The 26,234-nt window shown below is 39.9% G+C and overlaps 2 protein-coding genes and 1 pseudogene across 2 annotated transcripts; 2 read left to right on the top strand and 1 right to left on the bottom strand.

The window, feature by feature from the left end:
• Window positions 1-3,262: 3,262 nt before the first annotated feature.
• LOC149114421 (major facilitator superfamily domain-containing protein 6-like) lies at window positions 3,263-5,516 on the top strand (annotated as a pseudogene).
• On the bottom strand, window positions 5,474-11,222 carry LOC110054421 (kelch-like protein 20). Its single transcript, XM_020760817.2, has 4 exons — window positions 10,193-11,222; window positions 9,597-9,713; window positions 8,442-8,744; window positions 5,474-7,867 (listed from the first exon to the last, which is right to left on the bottom strand). Exons 1-4 carry the CDS (start codon window positions 11,220-11,222, stop codon window positions 7,581-7,583), a joined length of 1,737 nt encoding a protein of 578 aa, XP_020616476.2. The 3' UTR covers window positions 5,474-7,580.
• A 118-nt stretch (window positions 11,223-11,340) lies between these two features.
• LOC149114420 (WD repeat-containing protein 18-like) lies at window positions 11,341-25,158 on the top strand. The gene is made up of 10 exons (XM_089286927.1): window positions 11,341-11,545; window positions 17,202-17,312; window positions 18,152-18,285; window positions 19,186-19,345; window positions 20,197-20,340; window positions 21,443-21,501; window positions 21,952-22,076; window positions 23,104-23,315; window positions 24,219-24,281; window positions 24,958-25,158. Exons 1-10 carry the CDS (start codon window positions 11,342-11,344, stop codon window positions 25,129-25,131), a joined length of 1,386 nt encoding a protein of 461 aa, XP_089143053.1. The 5' UTR covers window position 11,341; the 3' UTR covers window positions 25,132-25,158.
• The last annotated feature ends 1,076 nt before the right edge of the window (window positions 25,159-26,234 follow it).

The following is a 26,234-nucleotide window of genomic DNA, read 5'->3' as shown; positions in this document are numbered from 1 at the left end:
TTACTTCCGCTCATATCCATTGTTTTTAAAACCAATCACAATCGAACCTGTAACGAAACTCACGAGTGTCGCTCGTTTCGCCAAGCAGTGAAGAACGAAGACTCGAGGAACGAGATTATGTACATGCAAACTCATATTCCAGCCAACAACTACACAGAAAGAGGACTTGGGGTTGACGGGGACCCCTTTAATTTTTGTTATTATAAGACATATCGCAAGCATAATGACCTTGAAATAAATTAAAGCCGTGGTGAGTGCGCAAAGGCGCAATAGCGTGCAATAATGTTCCACTCTGAAAACGCATCAAATGTTTTCCGTCCACACTACGCCGGAGGAATTTAGAAACGCAACACCAGTCATTTTGGATTTGTGTTTGAAGAAAACTCAGTCAGAGAAATCATACGAGTTCCCGTGACGCCAACGTTTTCGAAAAGCTTGATTTTCAAAATGTTTTCCGTCCACTGGAAAATGAAAAACCCACGTTTTCAAATCCCTCCGGTTTGAAGAGCGTTTTCGGCGAAAAGCTCCGTTTTGGTGACGGATTAGTGTGGACAGCCGGTAGGCCTAACTGCAGAAATATAAAGCTGCGTTTTCAAATTAATATTCCTCCGGCGTAGTGTGGACGCTGCCTCAGTGACAGGTTTCATGCAATGGCGGAACACATTGTAAATTAATTGATCTTCTGAAGCCTAACTGGCGATTATTTTTTTAGGGTAATCGGCTGAGGTTTTATTGTCCTCTCTGGTGAGATTTAGCTCCCTTCTAATCAATATTATCTTCTTCTCCTGTTAGGGTAGGTGTTAACCTTTTCTCGTACATCTCCCGGTCTCAGAGGAATATGTTAATATTACTTTAATTTTTTTTAACTTCTAATTTGTTATGCTACTTAACTTGCTCTATAATCAGTTGATCTTTTGTGCTCTAATTTGTTTGTTAGCTGTCTATCTCACTCTCACGGATCTCTTACTTTCTGGACCCTACAATGTGGGCTGAAAGTGTTGGGACAGTGAACGCAATACGATCAAAATTCACTCCAACACCCCTTTCACCTCCAAACAATGGTGAACTGGGATCGTTGGACAGACATTAGCCAGGCAAAATAAGTGTCAATGTTCGCTAAGAGCTTCCCAACATTGCCTGGGGGAGGTAGGACGGGGGGGGGGGGGGGTTAAGGTGGATCCAGGGTCATAAAAATGATGGCCAGAGTAAAACGCACCAACTTGAAAGGATTCCTGGAACTGTTTCAAGGACATCTATCCTCCATTATAGCTCTCGAAGGGACCTGATTTGTGCTCCACCTAATGCTATTTTTAGACATCCTTTTCTCTGCGTCTAGAAACACCCCGATGAATAATAGGCTATTTCCGAGCTGCCTTTTGACTCTATGTTAAAACGATATTTTGCATTGTGCGAAACCATTCATATGAATATGTATTTCCCCTACAGGTTCATTTTCATTTAAATCAAACTCCTGCATCTTTATATTTGCACGGGGACTCGTTTTGAAGCAGGGGTAACTCGGAAATGGCCTATTAATTGCCTTACTACCCTGGTGAGGTTTGTTTGCATCAGGGGCCAACATAAGAGCTTCACCAGTTCTTTCTGCCTGTGGGTGTCACCTTCTTGCAGGTTCGGTCTTAACGCTTGTCATTAAGTCTTGTTGAACATCAGCTTGACTCCGGAAAGTGACAAGCAATACTGTTTTAAGGTGTAAGGTGTAAGGTGTAAGGTGTAAGGTGTAAGGTGTACTGCCGTTTTAAGGTGTAAGTATTTCTTATACAATACTTACAGAAGTACATCCAACGCCTCAATGCCTAGTTTTTCGGTCAAATGATTGCTTTGATGCGAAAACACTCATAACAAGACGACGTAACTGCCACAACATATTGCTTTAAAAAAATATTATGTTCATGAGCTTGGCCGGACCGTCTTAAAATACACTCTTTTTTTCATAAGAACACTATTTTTCCGGCCAAGGCTGAAAATTCTTATTTTTGTGCCACTGATTTTAGGCTGAAAATATCATTGTGAATATATTCTTAGAATATAGCGTATGACATTTCAGTCGAAGGCATGTATTGGGCTATCAGTTAGAACGTGTTTGGTGTCTAGATGGTGTTGAAGTAATTTTGGAGCCAGACTGCAGACATCAAAGTCTGACATGACACACACATATATAGTACATAACTTTTTGCAGAAATGTTATTACGGTTATTGCTGTTTTGTTGCTGTTTTTTTTTTTTTGGCAGGTCTTGCCGTTTTAAGAAAGGAAGAATTTTAATTATACGGTTTAGTTAAAACATGTAATTGCGGTATTTACAAATTTTTAACACACAAAATTACATTCTTTTTAAAATCTCAGCCTTGGGTTTATTCTTAAAATATTCTTAAAATTGCGCAAATTTCAGCCTCGATATTCTTAAAAGATATGTTTTTATAAAAAAAGAGATTGTAGTGGCCCTAGAACATTGCCTAGAGGATTATTTTTATATTTACATCTAATAGCTTCTATGATCGGTAAAATTACAAATTGCTGCCATTCATATAAGAAAGTGATAGGTTTGAGAAAATTCTGCTCGCAGCATAAATTTTGCTCATTTAGGAAAGTGCGTGTCAACGCTTAAAGGAAGTCTATTTTCTGCTCATAGTTCTGTTCAAACGAATGTATTTTTACTCGGTTGAATATTGAGTGATTTACGTTCAGGTTTGCCGAATTTTGGGGCCAGCGATTGAGGATTCTTAAAACAATTGCAACACCGGGGTTTCAATTTTGTTTATTTTACCAGGTAATGCTACCGGTTGTATGTATATTATGTTAAGCTTTGTCCTCAATGGACTCTCTTTATTTCGCTTTTTACAATTACACTTAACATGTTTGTATCGTAGTCACGATTAATTACTGCTGAATTTTTGGTCATTCTGTTTCAAGATTCTGCCTGAAAATTCAGTTATCCTCAGCGCCAGTGATACTAGACTCACATCCAGATGATACAAGCCACAACTATAAATAAGCTAGGAAATTAAAACGGAAGAGTTTTCACCTTGTTCCGTGTCTGATCTTATCACCCGTAGGCTTGGTAGCCTGCGAACATGCTGTTTATATGATAATTTCTAAATTCAAAATATGAAGATCCTTATTGAGACATGACAAGAAAGGACTTCAAGTAATCGAACGATGATTCTTGATCCCCTATAAACCAAAGGAATTTTGTTTTGCTTCAGAAATCCATCGGGCAACCGGAAATATTGCTGCAGCGCCGGACAGAGATGGCAGGTACACCTTTACAAGAGCCCTCGGAAAAAAAGTCAAGTAATGTCTTCACATTCTGTTCGAAGCACAAAACTCGTATTACCCTGGGTCTGTTTTACTTCTTCTTCGAAACCGGCATCATTCAGCTTTAAAATGTTTTTCTTGCCCGTTTACTGGCAGCAGCTTGGCTTGTCTCCGACTCAAATTGGGATCTTGCGAGCAGTTTGGGGCATTGCGTACTCCTTGGGAGCGGTCATCTTTGGGAAAATGGCGAGCAAGTGGAAAATCCGGCGGGCACTGTTGCTGATGAGCGTTTTGTCCACGGCTATAACACCGCTAGTTTCCTTGCTTCCAAGGAGAACACATGACAAATGCTTGGAGAAGCTGAGAATGGGATCGCCCGAGCAGGCAACTAAACGTCGCACAACTGTCTTTCACGACGGTCAAGATGATTTTGGTCATCAATGGAGCAACCTTCGCATGGCTGGTAAAATGAATTCAAAAGACCATAGCAATCATCTTAACCGTATCTTTGGCTTTCAATCTCATCTCAACAAGTTAGAAGAAAAACGTATAAAGCGTGGGTATGAAAAGCTTCACCACCTTCAATATGTACATTCATTTGGGTCCACACGACTGGCAAGGCAGCAGATACCTGCCAACAACGGAAGGTCTTGGTTCTTGAGAAGGATCTAGAGGACATTAACAGTATCTTCATCATATTTTTCTTCATTGTGTTTGTTGGAGAACTTCTCTCGTCCCCAGCATTCAATTTGGCCAATTCCGAAATTGTGGAATACCTCGGAGAAAAAAGTCGAGAATTTGAAAGGATCCGGCTTTGGGGCCCAATCGGTCATATGATTGCCGCACCAACCACCGCTGTATTGGTTACTCACTTCCATTACGTCCTTTGTGGAGAGTACCAAGACAACTTTGCCATCGTCTTTGGTGTTATTTCCTTGATGGCTTCAGCTGCTTTTGTAGCTGTAACACAGTTTGGAAATCAAAAGACAGAGGACACAAGAGATGTGGCTCAAGACAGCGACAGTGACAAACAACTGACTTTAATCAAGTTCTTCTCTCGATATCAAAACTTTGTCTTCATCTTTATGACATTTCTGATCGGTTGCTTCGACGGAGTTGTGTTGACATGTGGGTTCTGGTACACCAAGACTCTGGACGTTTCCATAGCTACCTTGGTGTTTGGCTTCTCTCGACTGACTACTTCTGCTGTCAGTCTGGTGTTTCTGGGTCTCACAGGGACCTGTGTCAAAAAGACGGGCTACAGTCGTGTCACCGTGTTTTCCATGCTACTGTTTCTGAGTTGGTTTACAGGAATTTCCTTCATGACGAATCCTTGGTTTATGCTCCTTTTTGAGTCAATCGGTTACATAGCCTTTGTGGTTGGCTTTACCGGACTAATAAGCTATTTCGGTGAGGTTACACCACACCATTTGATGGATACAGTACAAGGTATGTAATAAGTACCGTAAAATGGAATTATTGAAAAGTCATTTCTTACTAAGCTGATTTTGGTCTGGGTAGATGCAAAAAAGCAGATCAAAACACGACAGACAAACAAACAAACAAAAAAACAATCAATTCCTTTACTCCCATTAGCGGCATTATTTTTCATCCAGTTAAAGAGTGCCCGTGTCCAGTTGCCTCGCCTTTTTCTGCCTCCTTCCTATAATTTTCCGCGTCTCACAGTTGTCTCCCTTGGGGACCCAAAAAAGCTCGGCATCATTAGGATTCCAGCCTGAAGCCATTACCGGTACTCTTCAAACATGCACATCGAGTGTTCTTTTGGCTTGTAAGTAGAAGAGGCGTGCGGCGCAAGAAAGTGAGCTCGTCCTCCGTAAGTCGCGGGGTAGGTGCTTGTACTATTTGGGAATTCCTTTACATGTACCTAATTTAGATAACCCTACGACATTTTTCGTGTTTGCAGGAGGCGTAAATAGCTTGTTTCTTGGAGTGGGATGTGGAATAGGAACTGGTCTGTGCGGGTTTTTTTATTGACGCAATCGGTGCTGTAAATGCGTTCCGTTCGTTCGCTGCTGGGACTCCCGTGCTAATCATGCTGTTCGTGGCTTCTCAGGTAGCTTATTATTGCTTCAAATCTGACAAAGGAGAGGGGCAGGAGAGACTCCTGGAATCAACTCTAAGGATTTTGCATCATTGCCAAATCGCCATACAATGGGCCAGACAAGTAGACCCAAGTAGTCTTCTTCAGAAACGTCATACTTTAATGTCTTTCTCTTTTTAAGGAAAAAAGTGCTTTTGAAATTTACAACGTTGACACCTTAGTGTGTGGTCGTTTGCATAAAATAGGTCGACGACTTTCTTCTGATTACATCTACTCTTTGGTATCGTCAAGCATTCCTCTCCCTGTTTGAAAAGGAACAATTGAACCTCGTCCCCGGGATCTTCTCTACTTTTCTTTTCCCGATCCCAATCGTCGAGCTCAAGACGCTGGGGACAAGGTTCACTACCGCAATAAATTAAAGAGCCCAAATGGTACCTCATGGGACAGTCAGGGGGGCATTTACCCCCTTTCGTCGAGTTTTTGGTACATTTTGTCCAAGAAGCAAAATTAAACCTAAGCGAAATTCGCACACAAGGAGCACTCCGGAAGGTTCGTTTCTATCATTTTCACTAAGTACTGCGAAGAGACGATGAAGAGTGAGAGTTAATCCCCCAGATAGGTAACGACTCTCCCATTATGTTAAGACATGGTACCTGGTTCTCCCACTGATTATCTTACCATGAGCATTGCGTGGATGTTTTCGTGGAGGATGAAATCGTATGTAGAGCTGCTCCAGCTGTCCACATGAGCAAAATGTGCAAATATTTCTAAAAATATCCTTGCAAACACGATAAGGTTTATATGAGTATTAAACTCTCTTACCCTTCATTCTCTCTTCATATTGTCTAATAAGCCGTTTCTCTTTGAAATTATATACATATCTCTTGAAAACGCTTCGTAACGAATGGGGCGGTTGTCGTTCATCTAAAGATTCTCCTGTCTAAACCATAATTGCTTCTTTTTAGTCTATATATTATTACAGTGTTTTTGCCCTAAGGTAAAAACAAGTTACAAATGTGGTTCCAGAAAATATCCATACCTCCCCCATGGAAGGGATTTTATCCAAGACCCCTCGCCCCCCTGGAAATTCCAATTAAGCTTAATACATTTGTTTTGGTCTTAGAGAACCCCCTACCCCTCAGGAAATTCCATCCCTTCTGTGGGGGAGTATGGATATTTTCTGGATCTGCACAAATTATGAAGTTCAACTTTAGATATATAATAATGATATAATTGCTTTCAGTAAAATTGTCAATCATGTGGGAGAACTAATAATTAAATGAAAATGTTCTCGTGGCATTTGATAATTATGCTGATTTGGGGTGTTAAAAATTTGATGAAAGTTCTAAAATATCTTAATTATTAACAAAAAGAATGGAGTCCTGCATCAATATGAAAATTTACAGAAAGTTGTCTGGAATGTATTATCGAACAGCTTTGCAGGAAAAACTTATACACATTTCATTCCACTCTCTGTGTTGTCATATCTTACAGGTATATAAAATACTTTCTTATGTTCTATTCTACCTCCTTGGGCGACATTTGCATAACTAGCATAACAACTATACTAGTTATACAAATGACGTCCAATTATTATTAATTACTAATTATAAGAAATGCTTTGTGTTTTTATAGGCCTTTTCACATAGCCCTGTCATGTGACCTTCAGAAATTAATCATATAATATGGTTGTGGAACAGAATTCATGCCAGAAATCAAAAGAGCATGATAAACTTTATAGAATAGCTGAGTCTATTGATGTTTACTGCAAAGAGCTTGCAATAGATCCATTGCAACAGATCCATTGAAACAGATCCATTGAAACAGATTCTGTGGTACCTCATACCTGGAGGAGGGGGGGGGGGGGATTCAATATAAAAAGGAAAGGGGTGCTTGTTGTATCTTTGAGGGGTTAAAAAAAGCGGTTTTGCTATCTCTTAGGGTGTTTACCCTCAAAAGGTCCACAACAGGGGCTTTTAAAGTACCTTTTAGGGTATTCAGCCGAGGAATAAGAATTTGACTGGATATAGTGTGTTGTTCTAGAATTGATAGTTCTTTGGGGTGAAAATATTTCAAGCCACACCCACAAAGCAGGATCTTGGTACCTCACTTGGGGGTTCTTTTCAAAATTTCCCACAAGCATCCCCGTCCCTTTTGTAAGAGTCTCCCCTAGACCTCATACTGCAAAAACATAGATATGCATGTGCAACCCTCATAATAAAAGGAATGCACATGCTGAAATAGCTAAGCAAACTTATGTGGCAGCTGAATGGTACAACACTTCAGGCCATGTGTTGCTACTGGTAATGATGCAACTTTACTCCACTTGTTTTTTTCAGGATCATAACACTCAGTTTCTAAGGTACAAAGGGCATTCCTGTCACATCCCCCCACAATGTAGATTTTGTCACTCTCCACAGCTATCCCTGCATCCCATCTGGCAGTGCTGGCGGGTACAATCATGGACCATTGGTCAATGTCAGGCTCATAAACTTCACCGCTGTTCAGGTGGAATGAGCCATCCCAGCCACCTAAGGAGTAATTTACTAGAGTTTTTACAAACTTATTATCTGTTAAGCGAGCATGATGTCATGTATTTCAGAAGTTAGAAATGTAAGAATCCTCCCTATAGCACCTAAATTTTTGTGATACAAAAAATATTGAGAAAACTTGACTCTGAGGATTTGAGAACTGGCATGTGCCAAATGAAGGGCTGTAGGCATAACCAACCAATGTTGATGATTAAACATTTTCTTTCATCTTCCCCAATTTGCGTGTTTTTGTTTTTGTACGTGCAATTCACTTGAAAATCATAGACCAATTATGGACCACAATTTTTCCTGGTTTTGACCTAGGAAGAAAACAAGGAAAACAAACAAACATACAAACAAACAAACAAACAAACAAACAAAACATGACCCAGAAGTCAGCCACAGATTGTCAAACACCCTAAGGCCTTCAATATGCTTGAGAATATAACCTCCAACCAATGAGTATCCTTAATCCAAGTAGGGAGAAGGAATACTGCAAGCCATTTTATGCTAAAGAAATCATATTTCACTATCGGCCTGATGAAGAAACTGTAGAATACATCTTCTGACTCACCAATGACATAGATTTTTCCATTTGTAGCTGCCCCAGATGCACTTGCACGTTTGTCATGCATTGGTGCAATAGGCCGCCATGTGTTCGTCACAGGGTCAAGATACTCCCCAGTGTTGAGGGACATCCCAACATAACTCACTCCACCAATCACGTAAAGTGCACGGCATGTCAACACACATGGGCTGCTACGGCAAGTTGTCATGGGTGCTGTGAATGTCCATGTGTTTGTAGAGGGGTTGTAACGTTCCACACTGTTTAGCCGGAAGTTGCCTTCATCGCACCCTCCAACTGCATACATATTTCCTATAAAGAACAAATGTTTAATATTGATCAAGGCTCAGGGGTAAAAAGATCAAGTTTGTATTTGAGTGATGGGCCAGTCTGGTCTGCAACTTATCTCTGGATTCAGTTGAACACAACTTTGCTTTAAGAATCTTTCTACTTCACCCTGGGTGGGATGCCAGTCCATTGCCAGGTTACTTCTCAGCATTAAATTTGTCAGTACCCTTAAACACATGGGTGGACAGAGATACTACAAATTATCTCACTTGTGAGTAAAGTGTCTTGCCCAAGAACAATCACTGCGAGGTTGCTTTTCAAATTCTTAATAGAATCATTGACAGGCCAAGTATGGTTACATTTAGTTATGCTTTGTACAGCATGCTAGCCTGATGAACAAACAAACATCCCTCGTCACTGGCTTGCTCAAATACTCTTCTCATGTTAGTGCATCTTTATATTATTATTTAACTGATTAAAAACCTTTTCCTCCATCTTCAACACCTAGATACAATCATAAGAGTATTAGCCTCTCGGGGGGATTAACCCACATTTAAAATCAATTATTAGTCTTAACGTTTGGGTGCCTCCAGTTAGCAGAGGGTTTCACCTTCTGCTATTTTACCAAGACACATTGATAAAGTTGTTTCAGAGGCAGATCCAGGATTATTCTTGGAGAGGGGGGCGCACTACTAAGGAATGGCATAACTGACTGGTGAGGTAGACAAATTTTAAAAGCAAATAGAAAGAAGAAGGCTTCATCTCAGGGGGTGGGGAGGTTGCACACCCTGCACCCTCCCCCTAGATTGGCCCCTGTGTTGTTGTTAACAGTAATCAAACTGCAGAAGAAAGATGATTAAGGAAAATAATTCTCACCATCAAGCACTGCAACATTAAGCAAGCTTCGTCTCATATTCATGGGTGCAACCATTGTCCATGTGTTAGTTCTTGGATCATATCTCTCTACAGAGTTCAGAGAGCTCTGTGCAGCACCTGAGGAAAAGAGAATTCAAAATAATTAACAGCAGTTGTTATTATTATATGGTACATTGGTCCAGGATGAAAAGAAGAATTCTGATCAGATCCCTGAGCAGTCTGCATTTTGTAGTTAAACTTTCACGAATGTGCCTGATAAATGTAAATATGTGCTTCACTTTGGTGCACATGCTTAGAGTTGATTCATTAATTTATCAGCTGAATTTTAAAAGAATCATTATGATATAAATACTTTATTCAACTAACTTAATTGGTCTGTATTGGGGAAATATTGCTCTTGTTCTTTTCCTTGCAAGTTTATGGAGCGAGCCACAGGCAAGGTCCAGAAAGTTGCCAAAACAAAAACACTCGACCAATATTTCCCCAATACCAACCTCATGGCAGTGACTCCAATGTGTTTAGAATAAACACTGTCTAAGTTGGACACTTCCATAAACACTGCCTTAGTTGGAAAGAGGAGAATAATTTGCAATTACCTTCACGTGACTGTCCACCCACTGCATACACCATGTCTCCAGTGACAGCCAGTCCATGCCGACACCGTGCCGTGAGCATGTGTGCCAATGGACTCCACCTGTTTACTGATGGAAAATACCCATAAGTGTCTCTCATCACTGTAGACCCCTGAATTCCGCCAGCGGCAAATATGACTGAAATAACACCCATCGACCGTCTAGGCTTGGTTCTAGAACCTTTGATCAAGTGTCTTCGATCAGGAAGCATGTGGTAGTTCTTGGCCTCTAGCAACAGAGCTGTGCATTCGGGAGATGAAAGGACGATCTCTTCAGTTTCGACGTGATCCGCAAGATAATACGGTGACATGAGAGGGAAACGGACGTGTTGTGACATCTGTTTAAAATAACCTCTCCTAGCGTCCGCATCGTGATTGATCCAATGCATTAAACATTCAAACACCTGTTCCTCTCTCTCGACACGTATGTCATCACTGCTAAGATACTCGGCCAGCCGTTCAGCCGACAGTGATTTAAACTCATCCGTTTGTGAAACAGCTACAAAATTATCGTAGATGTATTCATTTGCCGTACCTCTCAGCGCAGAGCAGTCGAATTTAAACGCCGCCGCTTCGATCCCCAAGCAATTGGAAGGGTTCAACATGGCCTTCATAAAGGAAACGCAAGTTTCCTTCAAACTGGTCATCAACAGATAATTCGAAGCGGAAACAAAATCCTTGACATTGAAAGGAGTGATCTTGATGCTTCCGGTGTACATAAAGTTTAACAACTCTTCCATGATTTCCGCTGTGATGTTTTCAAGGATCACGGGTTTGTTTTCCAACTGTTCTCGCATATTACTCGAGAACATTGCCCGGAAATACGGACTGCTCGCCGCCAATATGTTACGATGGGCGTAGAACTGTTTGCCATTGACCACAATCACTACTTCGCACAATATGTTGTGTTTCCGGAACTCGTTAAGGGCATTCATCATCTGTACACAGTAGTTCGCTACAGGCACGTACACCTGCGAGAGCTCCACGGAGGCCATTTTCGAGCTTCTTGTTTCCTCACTGACCTCACTCGTCACCAGGTTTTCTGCGTTGGACCGAGTAAAATTACCGCTGATCAGATTAAAATGACTGCCGGCTCGAAGAGAATAAAACCAAAATGGCGAACTTCGAAGTCGCGTTGTCCACGGAAGCTAGTGGCGATAATTTCTGCGTATCTTTGTGGGATATAAACTCAGGTATGCAACTGAAAGCTTACAAAGGAGGTGGCTGTCCGTGTCGATGTGTTTGCTTGCTTGGAAATGATTACGTCCTGGCATCACAGTTGAATAAGCCGGTCATACACGTGTGGAACATGGCAAAGGTACAATAATTAAGACAGATACATAGTTTAAAAACTAGTGGATTGGAGAAGGTATCGATAGTGAACTTTTCAATAGAAATCGAATTTTAGGGGGATATATTTACAATTTGACAAAGTGTTTGCACCCCCTAGCTAGGGGAGGGGATCTCCCTCGGGGGTTTCTGAAAGGGTTTCGTATGTTTCCCTCAAATTTATTTCTAGCCCCCTAGTGGCATCATTTCTCAAACATAATTAAAATTTCAATGGCTTTTGCCTTCCCCCTGATATTAGAGGTTGAAGCCATTATTATTTCTTAATGACTTTTCCCGGGGGTAGGGATAAATTGTACAAGGGAAAGTCCCCCTAGCTACCAGTTCCTTGGCAGATATTTCCCCCTTAATTCCCAGCTATGGCTTTACAAAATCCCCTTTTGCTATTCCTATGAATTTTTGACTATTCCTTGAATTTTCCCTTATCCTATGCAATTCCCCTGTATAATTTTCTGGGCAGTGCATAGGGTTCAACCCCAGGAAGAAGTGGGTGATATTGAAATAGCAGTGACTAATGCTTTTGTCTAATATCAATAAAGACAATAGTTTTAAATATCTTATTCATTGATTAGAAGTTCCTGTAATACTTTTTCAGGCATAATATCTTAAAAAGTATGGGGACGTGGCTGCCATTTATAGTTCAAATACACTAAGTATTACCAGTTTTCATGTGACATCATCATTTTCCAAAATAAGAAATTACCAATCCTTCTGAAGTTTTACAATGTAGTTTCATCAGATGTTAGACCCTCTTATAACTTTACATTTTGCAACGCTTAAGTCTGACAGGGTCCTCATTATGTAATAAGGCACGTCTGAATTTCCAAGTTTATGCGTTGTGTGACCACAGGTGGACCATTCTATGTATTCATTGTTAATAATTGTGTATATAAAACAAACAGAATCTATGAGGGTTATGAATAAAGCTCTGAAAATTGTATATCTAAATTACATCTCGGTCTGAATATCCCAATAAAGTTAAATGAAATGTTAATCGACTCGTGTGATGCTTTTCCCTTCCCTGGACTGTCTGAAGTATCTTTTTGTAATGCCTTTTACATTGGAAAAACAGAACGTCGGTTGCATGACAGGAAAACAAAACATTTTAAAGCGTTGACAAGTACTAACCAGGTTTCTGCCGTGGCAGACTATATGACCCTGGCAGGCCACTGGATAAAATGGGATCACTTTGACATTTTAGCCACCAGATGATCTGATGTGCATTGTAAAATTAAAGAAACATTAATGATTTGTGATTTGCAACCAGCACTTAATGAAACTGTTGGCAATGAGAAACTCCTTCTCTACTAGCCATTTATATGTTTTTTTTTTTCCAGCAGATTTTAAGTCTGTTTATTTTCATTTATATCTATTGACATTTCTTTACTTATTACGTACCAGTTTTCCTTATTAGGTACTAGTTTTCTCATTTAAATTTATTGTAATGCAGCTAACCATTTGGACTTCTGATGATGTATGTAGAAACATATGAAACATTAAGTTCTCAAATCAAGGTTTTTACCCTATAGGGTATTAGGGTATTGGGGTATTAGGGTATTAGAGTATTGGGGTATTGGGGTATTGGGGTACTGGGGTATTGGGGTATTAGGGAATTATGGTATTAGTGTATTAGGGTGTAAGGGTATTAGGGTATTAGGGTATTAGGGTATTGCGGTATTTGGGTACTGGGGTATTGGGGTATTATGGTATTTGTGGATTGGTGCATTAGCTATTGGGGTATTAGGGTATTGGAGTATTGGGATATTAGGGTATTAGGGTGTTAGGGTATTAGGGTATTGGTGGATTGGTGTATTAGGGTATTGGGGTATTAGGTTATTAGGGTATTAGGGCATTAGGGTATTATTAGGGTATTATTGGTGGATTAGGATATTAGGGTATCATGGTATTGGGGTTGAAATCCAGGAAATAAGGGTATTGGTGTATCAGGGAATTGGGGTATTAGGATATTACAGTATTGGTGGATTGGTGTATTAGTGTATTGGGGTATTAGGGTATAAGGGTATTTTGGTAGTAGGGTATTAGGACGTTAGGGTAATAGATTATTGGTGGATTGGAGGATTGGTGGATTGGTGGATTGGTATATTAGGGTATTAGGGTATTATGATATTAGGGTATTAAGGTATTCGGATATTAGGGTATTAGGGCATAAGGGTATTAGGGTAATAGAATATAAAGTTATTAGGGTATTAGGGTATTAGGGTATTAGGGTGTTAGGGTATTAGGGTCTTAGGGTATTAGGGTAATGGGTATTAATGTATTAGGGTATAAGGGTATTGGTATAAAGGCATTTGGGTATTACGGTATTAGGATATAAATGTATTAGGGTATAAGGGTATTGGGGTATTAGGGAATAAGGGTATTGTGGCATTAAGGTATTAGGTACAAGGGTCTTAGGGTATTGGGGTATAAGGGTGTTAGGCCATGGGGTATTAGGGTATTGGGTATTAGGGTATTAGGGTATTGGGGTATTAGGGAATAAGGGTATTGTGGCATTAAGGTATTAGGTACAAGGGTCTTAGGGTATTGGGGTATAAGGGTGTTAGGCCATAGGGTATTAGGGTATTGGGTATTAGGGTATTAGGGTATTGGGGTATTAGGGTATTAGAGTATTGGTTGATTGGTGGATTGGTGGATTAAGGCATTTGGGTATTGGGGTATGAGGATATTAGGGTCTAGGTGTATCGGGGTTTTAGGATATAAGGGTATTAGTGTATTAGAGTATTGTTGGATTGTTGGATTGGTGTATTAGTGTATTAGGGTATTAATTTGTTAGGGTATTGGGGTATTAGGGTATTAGGGTATAGGGGTATTTGGGTTTTAGGATATAAGGGTATTAGGGTATTAGGACATTAGGGGGTCAGAGTATTTTTGGATTGGTGGATTGGTGTATTAGGGTATTAGGGTGTGAGGGCATTAGGGTATTAGAGTATTGGTGGATTTGTGAATTGATGGATTAGGGTATTAGGGTATTAGGAACTCTTATTCTTTGGCCCTTTTAGCTTGACTAAAAATAAAAAATCAAACTACCGCCACTAACATAACAAAACAACAGATGTTGTAAAAACCTTTATTATGTCTCTCAGTTAGTACATGTGCTGTGATTGGTCAATTTAGCATGCCGTATCCTACTGTAAGGCTTGCTAAAATTTAAAGTTGTTTTCATTGCTAAAATGCTTCGTGTTTTATAGCCAAGTGTTCTTAACTTTTTTAGGATGAAAAAGTTTAAAACTTACTTTTACTTCTGAAATTGTGTATTAAAAGCTGCCTGGCCAACAACTTAAGAGTCAAACAGCCATTTCAAATTGACTCGTTTTGCCGGTGACTAAAATGTCAAAGTGACCGCATTTTATCCTGTGGCCTGTCAGGGTCATATGATCTTACAGTGGGCTGCTGTGGTATGCCAATCGCTGATTGGTAGATTTGAAACGGCCTGCATGCCTTGAGTTCCTTTGGTCATTAAGTTTGGCACCGATCATATTGAGAAAGTTGTTTTCGTGATTTCAGCATCAATTTTCTTGGATAATATTGGAGGGATAAAGCTCAAATTCAGCAAAGAGACAGAGAAAAATCTCATCGATCAACAACCGTTGCCATTCGGGTGAGATTTTCAGTATTTTGGCGTTAATTCCAGCTCGACGTGGAGGAGGTTGCAGCTGGCAGCCACCAAGTTGCAAGCCTTGTCTCCCTCTCTTGGCTTACTGGTCTCCAGCCAAAATTAATTTTGTAAAAAGATGCATCAGACGGCCCAGGAAGGCAAAAAAACACCACACGAGTCGATTAACGTTTCATTTAACTTGATTGGGATATTCAGACTGAGATGTAATTTAGATATGCAATTTTCAGAACTTTATTTATAACCCTTATAGATTCTGTTCGTTTTATATAAAAAGTTATTAACCACGCACACATAGAGTGGTCAGTCTGTGGTGTGACATTAAAATGGTGACCTGATAAGGGTCTTGAGTAGGTCAAAAGATGAGTTATTGCTCAAGTCTTTGCTAACTAAACAGTTCTTGCTCTAGAAGAAGTATTAATTTCAATGTGTTGGAGCTCTAGAGTAATAACTTTTCATTTCATTTTCATGGCAAAACTTAATGACAGATGTTACTGTTACTTTTCGGCCGCCATGTTTGTGTCCCTCCAAGGGGTACAAACATGGTGACTCCATACAAAGCTCTATAAATTTGAATGAAACACTTTTCTGAATAACGCACAAATGAAAAACTGCAGAGACCTAAATCTTGATGAGGGTTGTTTACGTATCAATCATCTTTCATATCCCAGCTTCTTGACTTAATTTATTGAATGGTTACAATTTTTATTTTTGATGGCGTGACACTGCAAACCAGCCATTACTAAACACAAACTTTGACCCCGAGAAGGAATGATAGTCATCCCCACCAATTCTGTATGATACTTGCTGCCTGGGATGCATCCATACCAACTCTCCTGGATGCAGAATGAATCTCCTGTTCTCCTGTACATTTCACGAAGTCTCCCGGACGATACAAAGAAAAGCCCATAAAATACATTAATTTTTTTAGACATATTTTGGCCAACTTTGGTGTTTTTGTTAGAAACCTTTTTGGGTATTTGACAAATTTTTGTGGTAGAAATGGTGGCAACTTTGAACAACATTGTTTAAGGCCATGAAGATAAAATTTGCAATTGATAGTGATTTTTTTAGGGTGGCATCTCCGGGGATATACACCCTGTTCTAAAAAAGCAAAAGCAGGGTTAAGGTTGCCACAAAGTTTTGAAGCAGCTGGCTTTATAGCTAGAGTGAGATGTTGCTATCTTTTCTACTTCATCAGAAGAATAGAATAGTCCTGCTGGCCTGGTGGGGTGGGAACTCTTAAATGAAAAGGTTGGGGATGCTCTTGGAAAATTTGAATTAAACCCTAAAGGAGACCAATCTAGGCATGGCTTGAGCTTTATTTAACCCCTTAAAGATATCAATTGAAACAGAATAGGCTTGACTACCAGCTGTTGTTCAGGAAGGGTGCCCATGCACACAGAACGACTTGAGAGACTGGCACAAGCCTTAAAAAGGAAATAAGAGCATTTTTGTAATACATGGATATGTGACTAAATAAAAATAATTTTCTCTTCAGGTAGGTAGGTTAAGTTTGCATATGAGCCAAGTGGCTCATCAGGCTGGAGCTTATCCTGGTTATTTCTTCGAGTGCACCTTAAAAGATACTTTGGCAGCTAACATTGATGGCGTTTTGTCATGAACACCCTAATTGAGACCAGAATCCTTGATTTATACCTTTAAGTGAGATGACGAGCATCCCCGATGTTTTCATACAGGAGTCCCCCCCCCCCCCCTGGCATGCTGGGTATTCGGCAGAGTTCAAAATCAGAAGTAGATGAGGATTTTTGCTAGCAGGCTCCTACTTTTGACAGCCCAGGATAAAGAAACTGTGAATAATGTTAATCATTTAAATGCATGTTGTCGTCAATCTAAAATTGCACGCAATCTACTTTTGACGCAACAGTGGATGATGATGAAGATGGATCAATTTTTATGTCAAGTTAAATTTAAAGTTTTACTTTTTAGTTAAAAACTGAAATAGATCATCATTTCTTTCATTTCATTTTAGGAGACCGTTCTCACCAAATTAATCTGTCCAGGAAAAGTGACGGCCATGACAAGTTCCCCTGACGGTGTTTACTGTGTAGTGGCATGTGGAGAAAAAATTTACATCTGGCAGGTTGGTTAAATCTACATTAAACAGTTAATTCCTAAATTATCATTTAAACAAGCACTGCCAAATGAAGGTGCTGTTCAGCAGCTCTCCTCTGATTGGTTACTCATTAAAGTTTCATCCGGTGACTTTAACCTATTCATGTACAGCTTTTAAACAATTATTGGATGAGGTTTTTGTGATATCCAGAATAATCAAGGTCGAGGTAGGGGTTATCAGCCCAAGCCGAAGGCTGAGGCTGATAATCCTTACCGAGACCTTGATTAATTGGGATATCACAAAAACCAAATCTAATAATTGTTCTGTTATACATTGAACGAAAAAAATGGAAGTCATGTTTTTGCTTCTTCACTGACGGCAAGCCGTCACAAAGCAAAGCATGCGAACTTGACATGATTACCTGTGACCTTGAGTGTCCTTGACATGATCATTGTATAATCTGCAGATATGACTTCACAGGCGCTGATTTCGAAAATTCACTGTGTGCTTTCGGCCAATCAGAAAAGAGATTGTAAGTTCAATGTATAATAATATATGAAAGTACTGCTCAATAGCTTTCATTTGAATGGTCACACACTAGGGTTTAATCCACAGACTCAAAAGTTAGAACCACCTTGTGCAGCACACTAAACAGTACCACATGAAAGAACTGCTCAATAGTTTTCATTTGAATGGTCACACACTAGGGTTTAATCCAGAAACTTAAAAGTTAGAACCATCTTGTACAGCACAATAAACAGTATCGTATGAAGGTTCTGCTCAATAACTTTCATTTGAATGGCCACATACTATTTACTGTGTTGTTACAATGTCAAGTTAAATTTTGATGTTATCTTTCTCAAAAGGTTGCAAGTGGCAATTTATTAGCACTGTTGTCACGACATTTCCAGTGTGTCTCATGCCTAAAGTTCACTGATGATGGATCTCATTTTCTGTCATGTGGTAATGATAACTTAGTCATGGTATGGAAAATGGCAAGGTAACCCATAAGTTAACTCTATATTCATTTCTCAGGCAAGGAGACAGACTTCTGGAATTAAGGGAATCATTAATAATTTAATTAACTAAGACAGATATACAGGCACATTACTGTCAAGATGTACTGTAAAATTTCCAGAACCATCATATATACGTGTATATAGAAGAACTGTGGATGACAATATTAAGGTATAGGAAATCATATTGAAGGAACTGGATGGATAGATGTATATGTTTAAGGCTAAAATGAAATTCAGGTTAAAATGATTTTAAACTAGTTTTCTCAATTTCTTTTGTCTTCTAACCCCAATTATTCATGGTCAGGTGATGAATAATTAGGGTTAGAAAACAAAGGAAATTGAGAAAAACTAGTTTAAAATCATTTTAACCTGAATCTCATTTTGACCTACAACAATATATTCGTCTTTAAAAAAACAATTTATAAATAACTAATCTAAACCTAATCTGATGTAAATTAAGAATAAAATAAAAAGATGCTTTCCTGGAATGTCATGCCTTATGCGCTGAATTGCCCAAGGGACTCTGTTTCCCTAACGTCACAAGGAAGGCTGTTCCAAAGAATGGTGCCACTATAGCTAAATGGTGCATAGTCCAACATGTGTGAAAGCGTCCCTTTAACACTGAAATTAAGGATGATTATCACAAAGTAGACTTTCAGAAGTTTGCAACAGTGCTCCCCCGTTTCTGAACTGAATAATAATATACATACATGTACAGAATAAGCGGTGATGTATTTCAACCTTAGAGCTGAAAAAAGTGTAAACTACTCTAGATGTGACAATCTTTAGAAATGTCTACTCAGCGTCTTTTTATTATTTTTGGCTTGACATGTACAGACAGAAAAATTTATTGTTATTGTTTGATTTTGTTTATATTCCAGGGTTTTGTCCTTTTCGTCAAGCAGCTTAGGAACATTTGAGTCAAGTCCGTCTCCACGGTATACTTGGTCTGAACACGCCCTCCCAGTCTCGGACATTCACTGTGGCCATGGAGGCATGAGAGCTCATGTGATCACTTCATCTCTTGATCAAACTTGCAAGGTACTGGTGTAGAGAGGGTACCAAATGTTAGTAAGAAAGTACTTGGCCAATATCCATCTTGTCTTCATGGTTGCCTTTGTTTTCTTTTTGCCTTGATTTTATGCTTGGGCAATATCTCTTATTGTGGGTATCTGAACCTTGTGTTTGGTCAGTAACAAGTATGTTATTATCCAGTTTACTTTAATTCAAGTTCAACACCTCTATCAAGTGGTGCCACAGGGCTGTCATTAAGTTTTAAGTCACCTGTAGCCTCGTTCTCCGTAACAAACTTGTTACTCTGTGGTTGAATTCTATCGACAACAGGCAATTTCACCCGTAGCATCAAGGGAAAATCAAGCATACTCAGCCGAAACAGTGTTACGGGCTACAGCCCGTAATGACAGCCCTGTGCCAAAACAGGCATTTGCGACTCTTCGCCAATAAATTGAGACGAACTCCAGGTTAAATGTCACAATACTGAACAAGGCAAAAAACCATGAGCAAGCATGGGATTATATTATGACAACGAGGCATGTGTAGACAAGGGAAACTGCAAAAAGCCGTGGGCATGGTTTAAAAACAATACAGGAACAGCTATTGTGGTTAATGATTTGATCAACAACCTTGTTTGTTTCATAGAGGAAGCCCCCTGCTCCCTAAATTGTGCCAGTGGCATATGTTTGGATGGCACTGTACAAAATGTTCTGAAAACCCATATTTTACAGATTCAAATTTAAGAAAGACACAAGGGAAGTAAATTTCTTTTGCCAATCTTAGTTTGGAGTTAACAATAAGGAAAAGTTTTACAAAGAGTGTGACCTGTGACTGTTTTTTTTTGTCAACTCACCTTGAGAACTTTTACTTCCCTCTAGCTGTATGATTTGAGTTCTGGGGAACTTTTATGTTCGATTGTGTTTGATATTGGAGTCACTGCTGTGGTAATGGATGCTGCAGAACAGAGCTTTTTCGCTGGATGTACAGATGGCAGTATATATCAAGTGGAACTTTTTAGACGCGTAAGTGCCTCAATATTGTTGTTACAAATGCTGTGCTTACCGGGACTGTTCAAGAGAGATCTATTCCATGTTGCCATACCTCTGTTCAGTATTAGTATAAATCGACTAACGTTCTATCATGAATGCCGTTCTCTAATTGGCTACGCTACTCGCTATCTATTCTGTGGTAGAAAGTGAGTAGCGTAGCAGTGTACCCTTGTTAACAAAATGACGGCCGCTTCTTGGTGTTTTCGAAGTGTCTGTGAAGAGGATTTAGATAAAGTTTTGAACGACTAGTAGATTTATACTAAAACAATTAGATTATTCGCTCTCGATTTCTATGCGTGATAGTTGACTCGGGCTGCGCCCTCGTCAACTATCACGCGATAGAAATCTCGAGCTCATAATCTAATTGTTTAATAGATCACAGAAGACGTCAAAATGTGGTAAAAACATCAGTGGCACACTTGACCAATGGCTCGTGTGCAAATTTCTGGTTCTTACCACATTTTGACGTTATCTGTGATCTACAGTATTACTGAACAGACGTACGGCAGCATGGAATCTATTTTTTAAGTTGAGATCAGATGTTATGAACTGCACAGTGTTTGGCAAATTTTAAATGAAGTGACTGTAACACAGCCTGGTTTTCAAAAGTGATACTAGCATTAGTTCAGGCATAAGCACAAGGTCAAAGAGTCCGTACTGTAGCCAACTCAGTGAAGGTTAGCGTATGGTGCAGCCACATATGTCACCAAATCCTTTATAGAGGAAAACATCTCTGTGAAGCAGTCTAGTGTGCCTGTAAATGCTTCAGCTTCCTTAATCATTCCATACTGATAACATACAGCAGCTCTACAGAGATCCGTTTAACATCTCTGGTTGGTTCAATAAACTGTGTAGTGAAACTGAAAACCAAGAAAATACCAGTTAAAGACACTCGAGGATCTTGGTAGATCAAGTAGGTAATGTAATCAGTATTGAATTGTTCATGTGGAATGTCAGATTTTTTCGAGCGTGTGATCATGACGAATTCCTGCAGAATTGAGTGTGAGAGGAGAAAAAAGACAATTTACTAAGGCCATATTTAATTTTATTAATAACTGTTGATTTTACTTGCTAGGGTATGAAGAATAGCATTCACATGGAGAAAGAGAAGGCTCTTATCTTTAATGGTCACAGGTAACTATTTTTCTCGTAACACTGTTGCGTTCCATTCAGTCTCATTTTTCTAACATCACCCTTCCTCTTTGGGTTAATAAAATCGCTGCACGACAAATTAATAACTTGTTTTGCAATATTTTTTGTGTGGTGGCGCACTGTCCTCATGATCAGTGAGCTTAACTCTGGATCGAGTGTTCCGGGTTCGAGCCCTGGCCGGGGACATTGTGTGAACTGTATTCTTGGGCAAGACACTTTACTCTCACAGTGCCTCTCTCCACCCAGGTGTATAAATGTGTACCGGCGAACTTAATGCTGGGGGTAACCCTGCGATGGACTAGCATCCTATCCAGGGGGGAGTAGAAATAGTCTTGGTTGCTTCATGCTACAGACTTCGGCCTGATGGGCCATTTGGCTCGAGTGCAGACTTTTCCTTTGGCACATTTTACAGTACAATTTTTATTTTTTTAGTAAACAAGTTAACAGCCTAGCGGTTTCTATGGACGGTACATTATTGTTGTCTGGTTCAGAAGATCAAAGCGCTCGTGTTTGGCATGTTCACAGCAGACAATGCCTGAGAGTGGTGAATCACAAAGGTACGTTAGTTCGATGGACACCTAGCCATTTTTTAAGCAGCGTCCACGCTACGCCGGAGAAATTTAAACACGCATCTTTATTTCTACGGTTGGGCCTATCGTGCACACTAATCTGTCACGAAAACGGAACTGTTCTAAAACTCTCAGCGCTTCAAACTGGAGGAAGTTGAAAACGCCGGCTTTTCGTTTTCATGTGGACGGAAAATATTTTAAAAACGGAGCTTTTCGAAAACGATTGCATGTTCCTCAAACACACATCCAAAATGACCGGCGATTTTTGCGTTTTTAAATTCCTCCCGACCCGGCGTAGTGTGGACGGAAAACCTCTGATGCGTTTTCAGAGCGAAACCTCCGTTTTCAAATTCTTCAACTGTACTGTGGACGGAGCCTGAGGATGAGTCAGTGATAGCGAACAAACTCTCAACCTAGAAGCGACTAAAAACCTGCGTTGTAAACTAATTTATAAATGGCCTTTGGTCAAGGTGAAAGGGATAAACCCTTGCACGCCTGCCGTGCACACATGTTTTCCTGCGCTTGATATATTACTTCTCAAACTTATTAATAATTCATCAAGTTAAAGCAAAGAAAATCACAACCGTGAAGGAGGTTTGGATACCCGGTCCTTTGTTTCGATTGAGAAGATATATCAAACACTCGAGACAGTGTTTCATCGGCTATCCAAACAACTCGAATTTCGTCAAAAATATTCCGCTACGCGTGGTATTTTCAACTCTCTTCTCGGTGTTTGGATATCCACATGAAACACTGTCTCTCCTGTTTGATATAGTACATATATACCTGTTATTGTAATAACCTCACCGTGCGTTACATGTTTTCCCGCGCTTGTTACTCGTTGCATGTTTCTGTAGCCCTGTTCGCTTAGGCTTAAGTTTTCTCGAGTTTTGTCTAGTTGGTTACTATGTGTTATTCTCGGGCATAGCGATAGCCAGTTAATCTGTTAAAAGAAGTTTCAAACCCTGTTTGTTCACTTTTAAATCTTTTGCTGATTTGATTAAATTTTTCACAGGTGCGGTGACGAACTCTCAGATTATTAAAAAACCTCTGTACCTCGACAACCCGCCTCCGAAGTCCTCCCTCCCTCCAATCCAGCCGTTCAAAAGACACGTGCATGTACCGAACCTATCACGTGAAAAACACGTGAGTGGTCATTCAGGAACAGCTGAAGGGGATTCTAACTCGGATAGCATTCGTCTTACGCTTAAAGGAAAATTAAGTGAGGTATGGTTCAGTTCCAAGATAATATTACATTACTTGCAAACAATTTCGTACGTTTACTTTTCGGACACTTTTTTATCTGATTTCGGACAAATTTTGAACAAACATTTCGGATACTTTGCTGAAACATAGCTAAAGTAAGTTTACCCATGAAATTCAGGAATTAGACTAAAACAACAGCTGTGAAAATGATAGTTTAATTGCACCCTTAAGGCTTTACAGAAACACTAACGAGAAAATAGCACAAATTTTATCATTCCGTTACGTATCTCAGGGAGTGTGTCAACAAGAATTCCTTCCAAAAAGGAAACTAAGAGTTTTGAAGCTACTTAAAAGTTTAATACTGTACTATAATTCTTTCGGACACTAACAATTTCGGACGGTTTTATTTTCGGACACTTTTTTTGGTCCGAAATAAAAATCGTCCAAATGTTTTGCAAGTAATGTAATTCTCCTCAGCGAATGTCATTTATTCCACGTAATGTTAGTTTAGAGAATTTAGTGGTACATCAAAACTGTTTCCTAGTTGATGATTTTGATTGTTCTCCTCACCTGTCTGACAGTGTATTGCTGTTGTAAGGTGAATTTTTATGTTGATCGCCTGGGTGGATGCAGGATTTTGGAGAAGAGGTTCGTGATACGGACCGCCTAAGGCGTTCCTCTGTATGGGGGTCCGAGGCATCCTCCGAAAAATTTTTAAAATCAGTTGACGTCCTCGGAAATGGGATTTCTGGCATTTTGAGGCCAAGTTAGTGTGTTAAATATCTCATTTTTTTTATTTAGGGGGTCCGACTGAATCCCCCGAACCCCCCTAGAGGAATCGTAATTCTTCCGCGTTTCACTAAATCGACTGTTTACAGTTGCCGCTGTATTTAAAAGACGTATAATGTTTTGTTTTCTCAACAGGAAAGTAGCTTAGAGCGTATGGAGAAGAGCTGTGAAGCAATGGCCCGACCAATTCTAAGCGAGGTAAGTGATCTGCTTGGTAGGCAAACACGACCAAAATTACAATAAAAGTATGGAAAAATTAAAAGTTCGATGCCCAATAACTTGAGTGTCTGAAGATTTGCTGTGAGGCGAGGAATTGCCCTTTATATTTCTGGTACAAATGTCTCTAAATTTTCCCACAAATTACGACTCCGTTTACAGAAAAAAATGTATGGAAAAATGAAAACCTTAATTGTGGTTTTTCTAGCGGGGCTATTTCCCTCAAATTTGATCATTAAATTATTTTACCTAGCTGGTTTCTTTAGTTTTTAATTCATAAATATTTTAGAACTCAAATTTTCCGTGACGTGAGATTCTCCACATTTTTCTTGTATTTACTACATAATTTGTGCCGTGTTAGTCACCCAAGTAAGATGGCGTCAGAAACCATGAATGGGTTATTCTGTAACGCTTTCTTTCCCAGAACAGAAGCAACGTCCCTTCCGGAACTAGTGGTCCCTCCAAATGGGATGCCACTGTCCACTATTCAGCCATGACGATTGTCGACTGCTCGTCATTTTCGCTTGGACAATCAATCGGAAAGTGTTCCTTTCTTTTTGCGGTGATTTACCGTAAACTGTACGTACTCGTTTCGGCTACAGAATACAAGCTAACAGGTCCGCATAGCGTGCTAATGCTAGTTTCTTTTCGCATCCAGGTGACAAAGCTTGAAGAGCAGGGAACTGCGACAGGAAAAAAGCGACAGCTCTCACGGCGGGAACTTGAAGAAGAATTAGAAAACGTGAAACGAGTGAACAGAAACTTTTACAAATTTGCTGTGGAAGAATTAATGAAAGAAGTGCATCAGGCCACTGAGAAAGATGCGACGTAGCAAAAATTTTTAAAGGGGGATCCAGGCCATTTTGTGTCTCGTCGTGGCTATGGCTATTCGCCCTTCCTCGGGGTTTGTCCACATTATCATGTAACACTTAATGACTGGTCCCTTGGGGAACAGTGAATTTTCGAGGGAAACAAAATTCACTGTTCCCCAAGGGACCAGTCATTAAGTGATTTGTTATATAGCAAAACAAATGGGTCAAACCGGTGGAAAACAAGTAATCACTTTATTGACAAATGACGCACAACAGCGGTCAACATTTCGCGGGCAACAGTGAACTGTTTCCCGTTTGACGTCATAGTTTTCGCAATGTTGCCCGCTTATGACATTTGGCGGGAAACAGTTTCATTGTTAGATGTCATGTGACTATGAACTAGCCATTGAATGGGCGCGCTGTAGCGGGAAAAACGCCAGCTATATAACAAAAGAAGTTATTTCATCCCAACGCGGGTAACAGACGAACATGGTGTTTCTTCCCTCAAAAGGTCTGTCCAACTTGGCAACATTTTGTTGTCTGCACCATTCAATGGAAAGGAAAAATAAACTGATAAGACGCACCCCTGCCTTAAAAGTTCGACATCACACTATGCAATGTATGGTGCTTGCCCCTAGCTGCTCGCTACAAGCGACACACTTCACGCTACAGTTCAGACAAAATCATCGTCCTCATCACGAACCACGCGCTATAAACTATACCACATCATATCACGCCACGCCACGCCACGCCACGCCACGCCACGCCACGCCACGCCACGCCACGCCACGCCACGCCACGCCACGCCACGCCACGCCACGCCCTACCGTTATGCACACTACAAAACGCCCAGTTTAAACGCCATACGCGTGATTATCTCGCGTTTCACGACTTAACTCTTCTAAGAGGAGAATAAATTCCCACTCACTTTGCAAGCTGATCTGGCACGATAGCATGAGTTTTGAAAAATTAGCGAAGTGGTGTGCAGTTTGCTTTAATGAAAGGAACGATACAACTGACAAAAAAGAAAAGCAATAACAACGTAAGAACAACTTCGTGCCTTGCGTTATTTTTGAAGTGCATGGTTGAACAATAAAATAAAATAATATCATTTCAAGGTGCT

Source organism: Orbicella faveolata, unplaced genomic scaffold (genome assembly GCF_042242905.1).
Source record: "Orbicella faveolata isolate gen_17 unplaced genomic scaffold, um_ofav_v1 contig_14, whole genome shotgun sequence".
Lineage (NCBI taxonomy): Eukaryota > Metazoa > Cnidaria > Anthozoa > Scleractinia > Merulinidae > Orbicella > Orbicella faveolata.
Note: the sequence above shows the minus strand (reverse complement) of the source record. Positions and strands in the feature narration are given on the sequence as shown.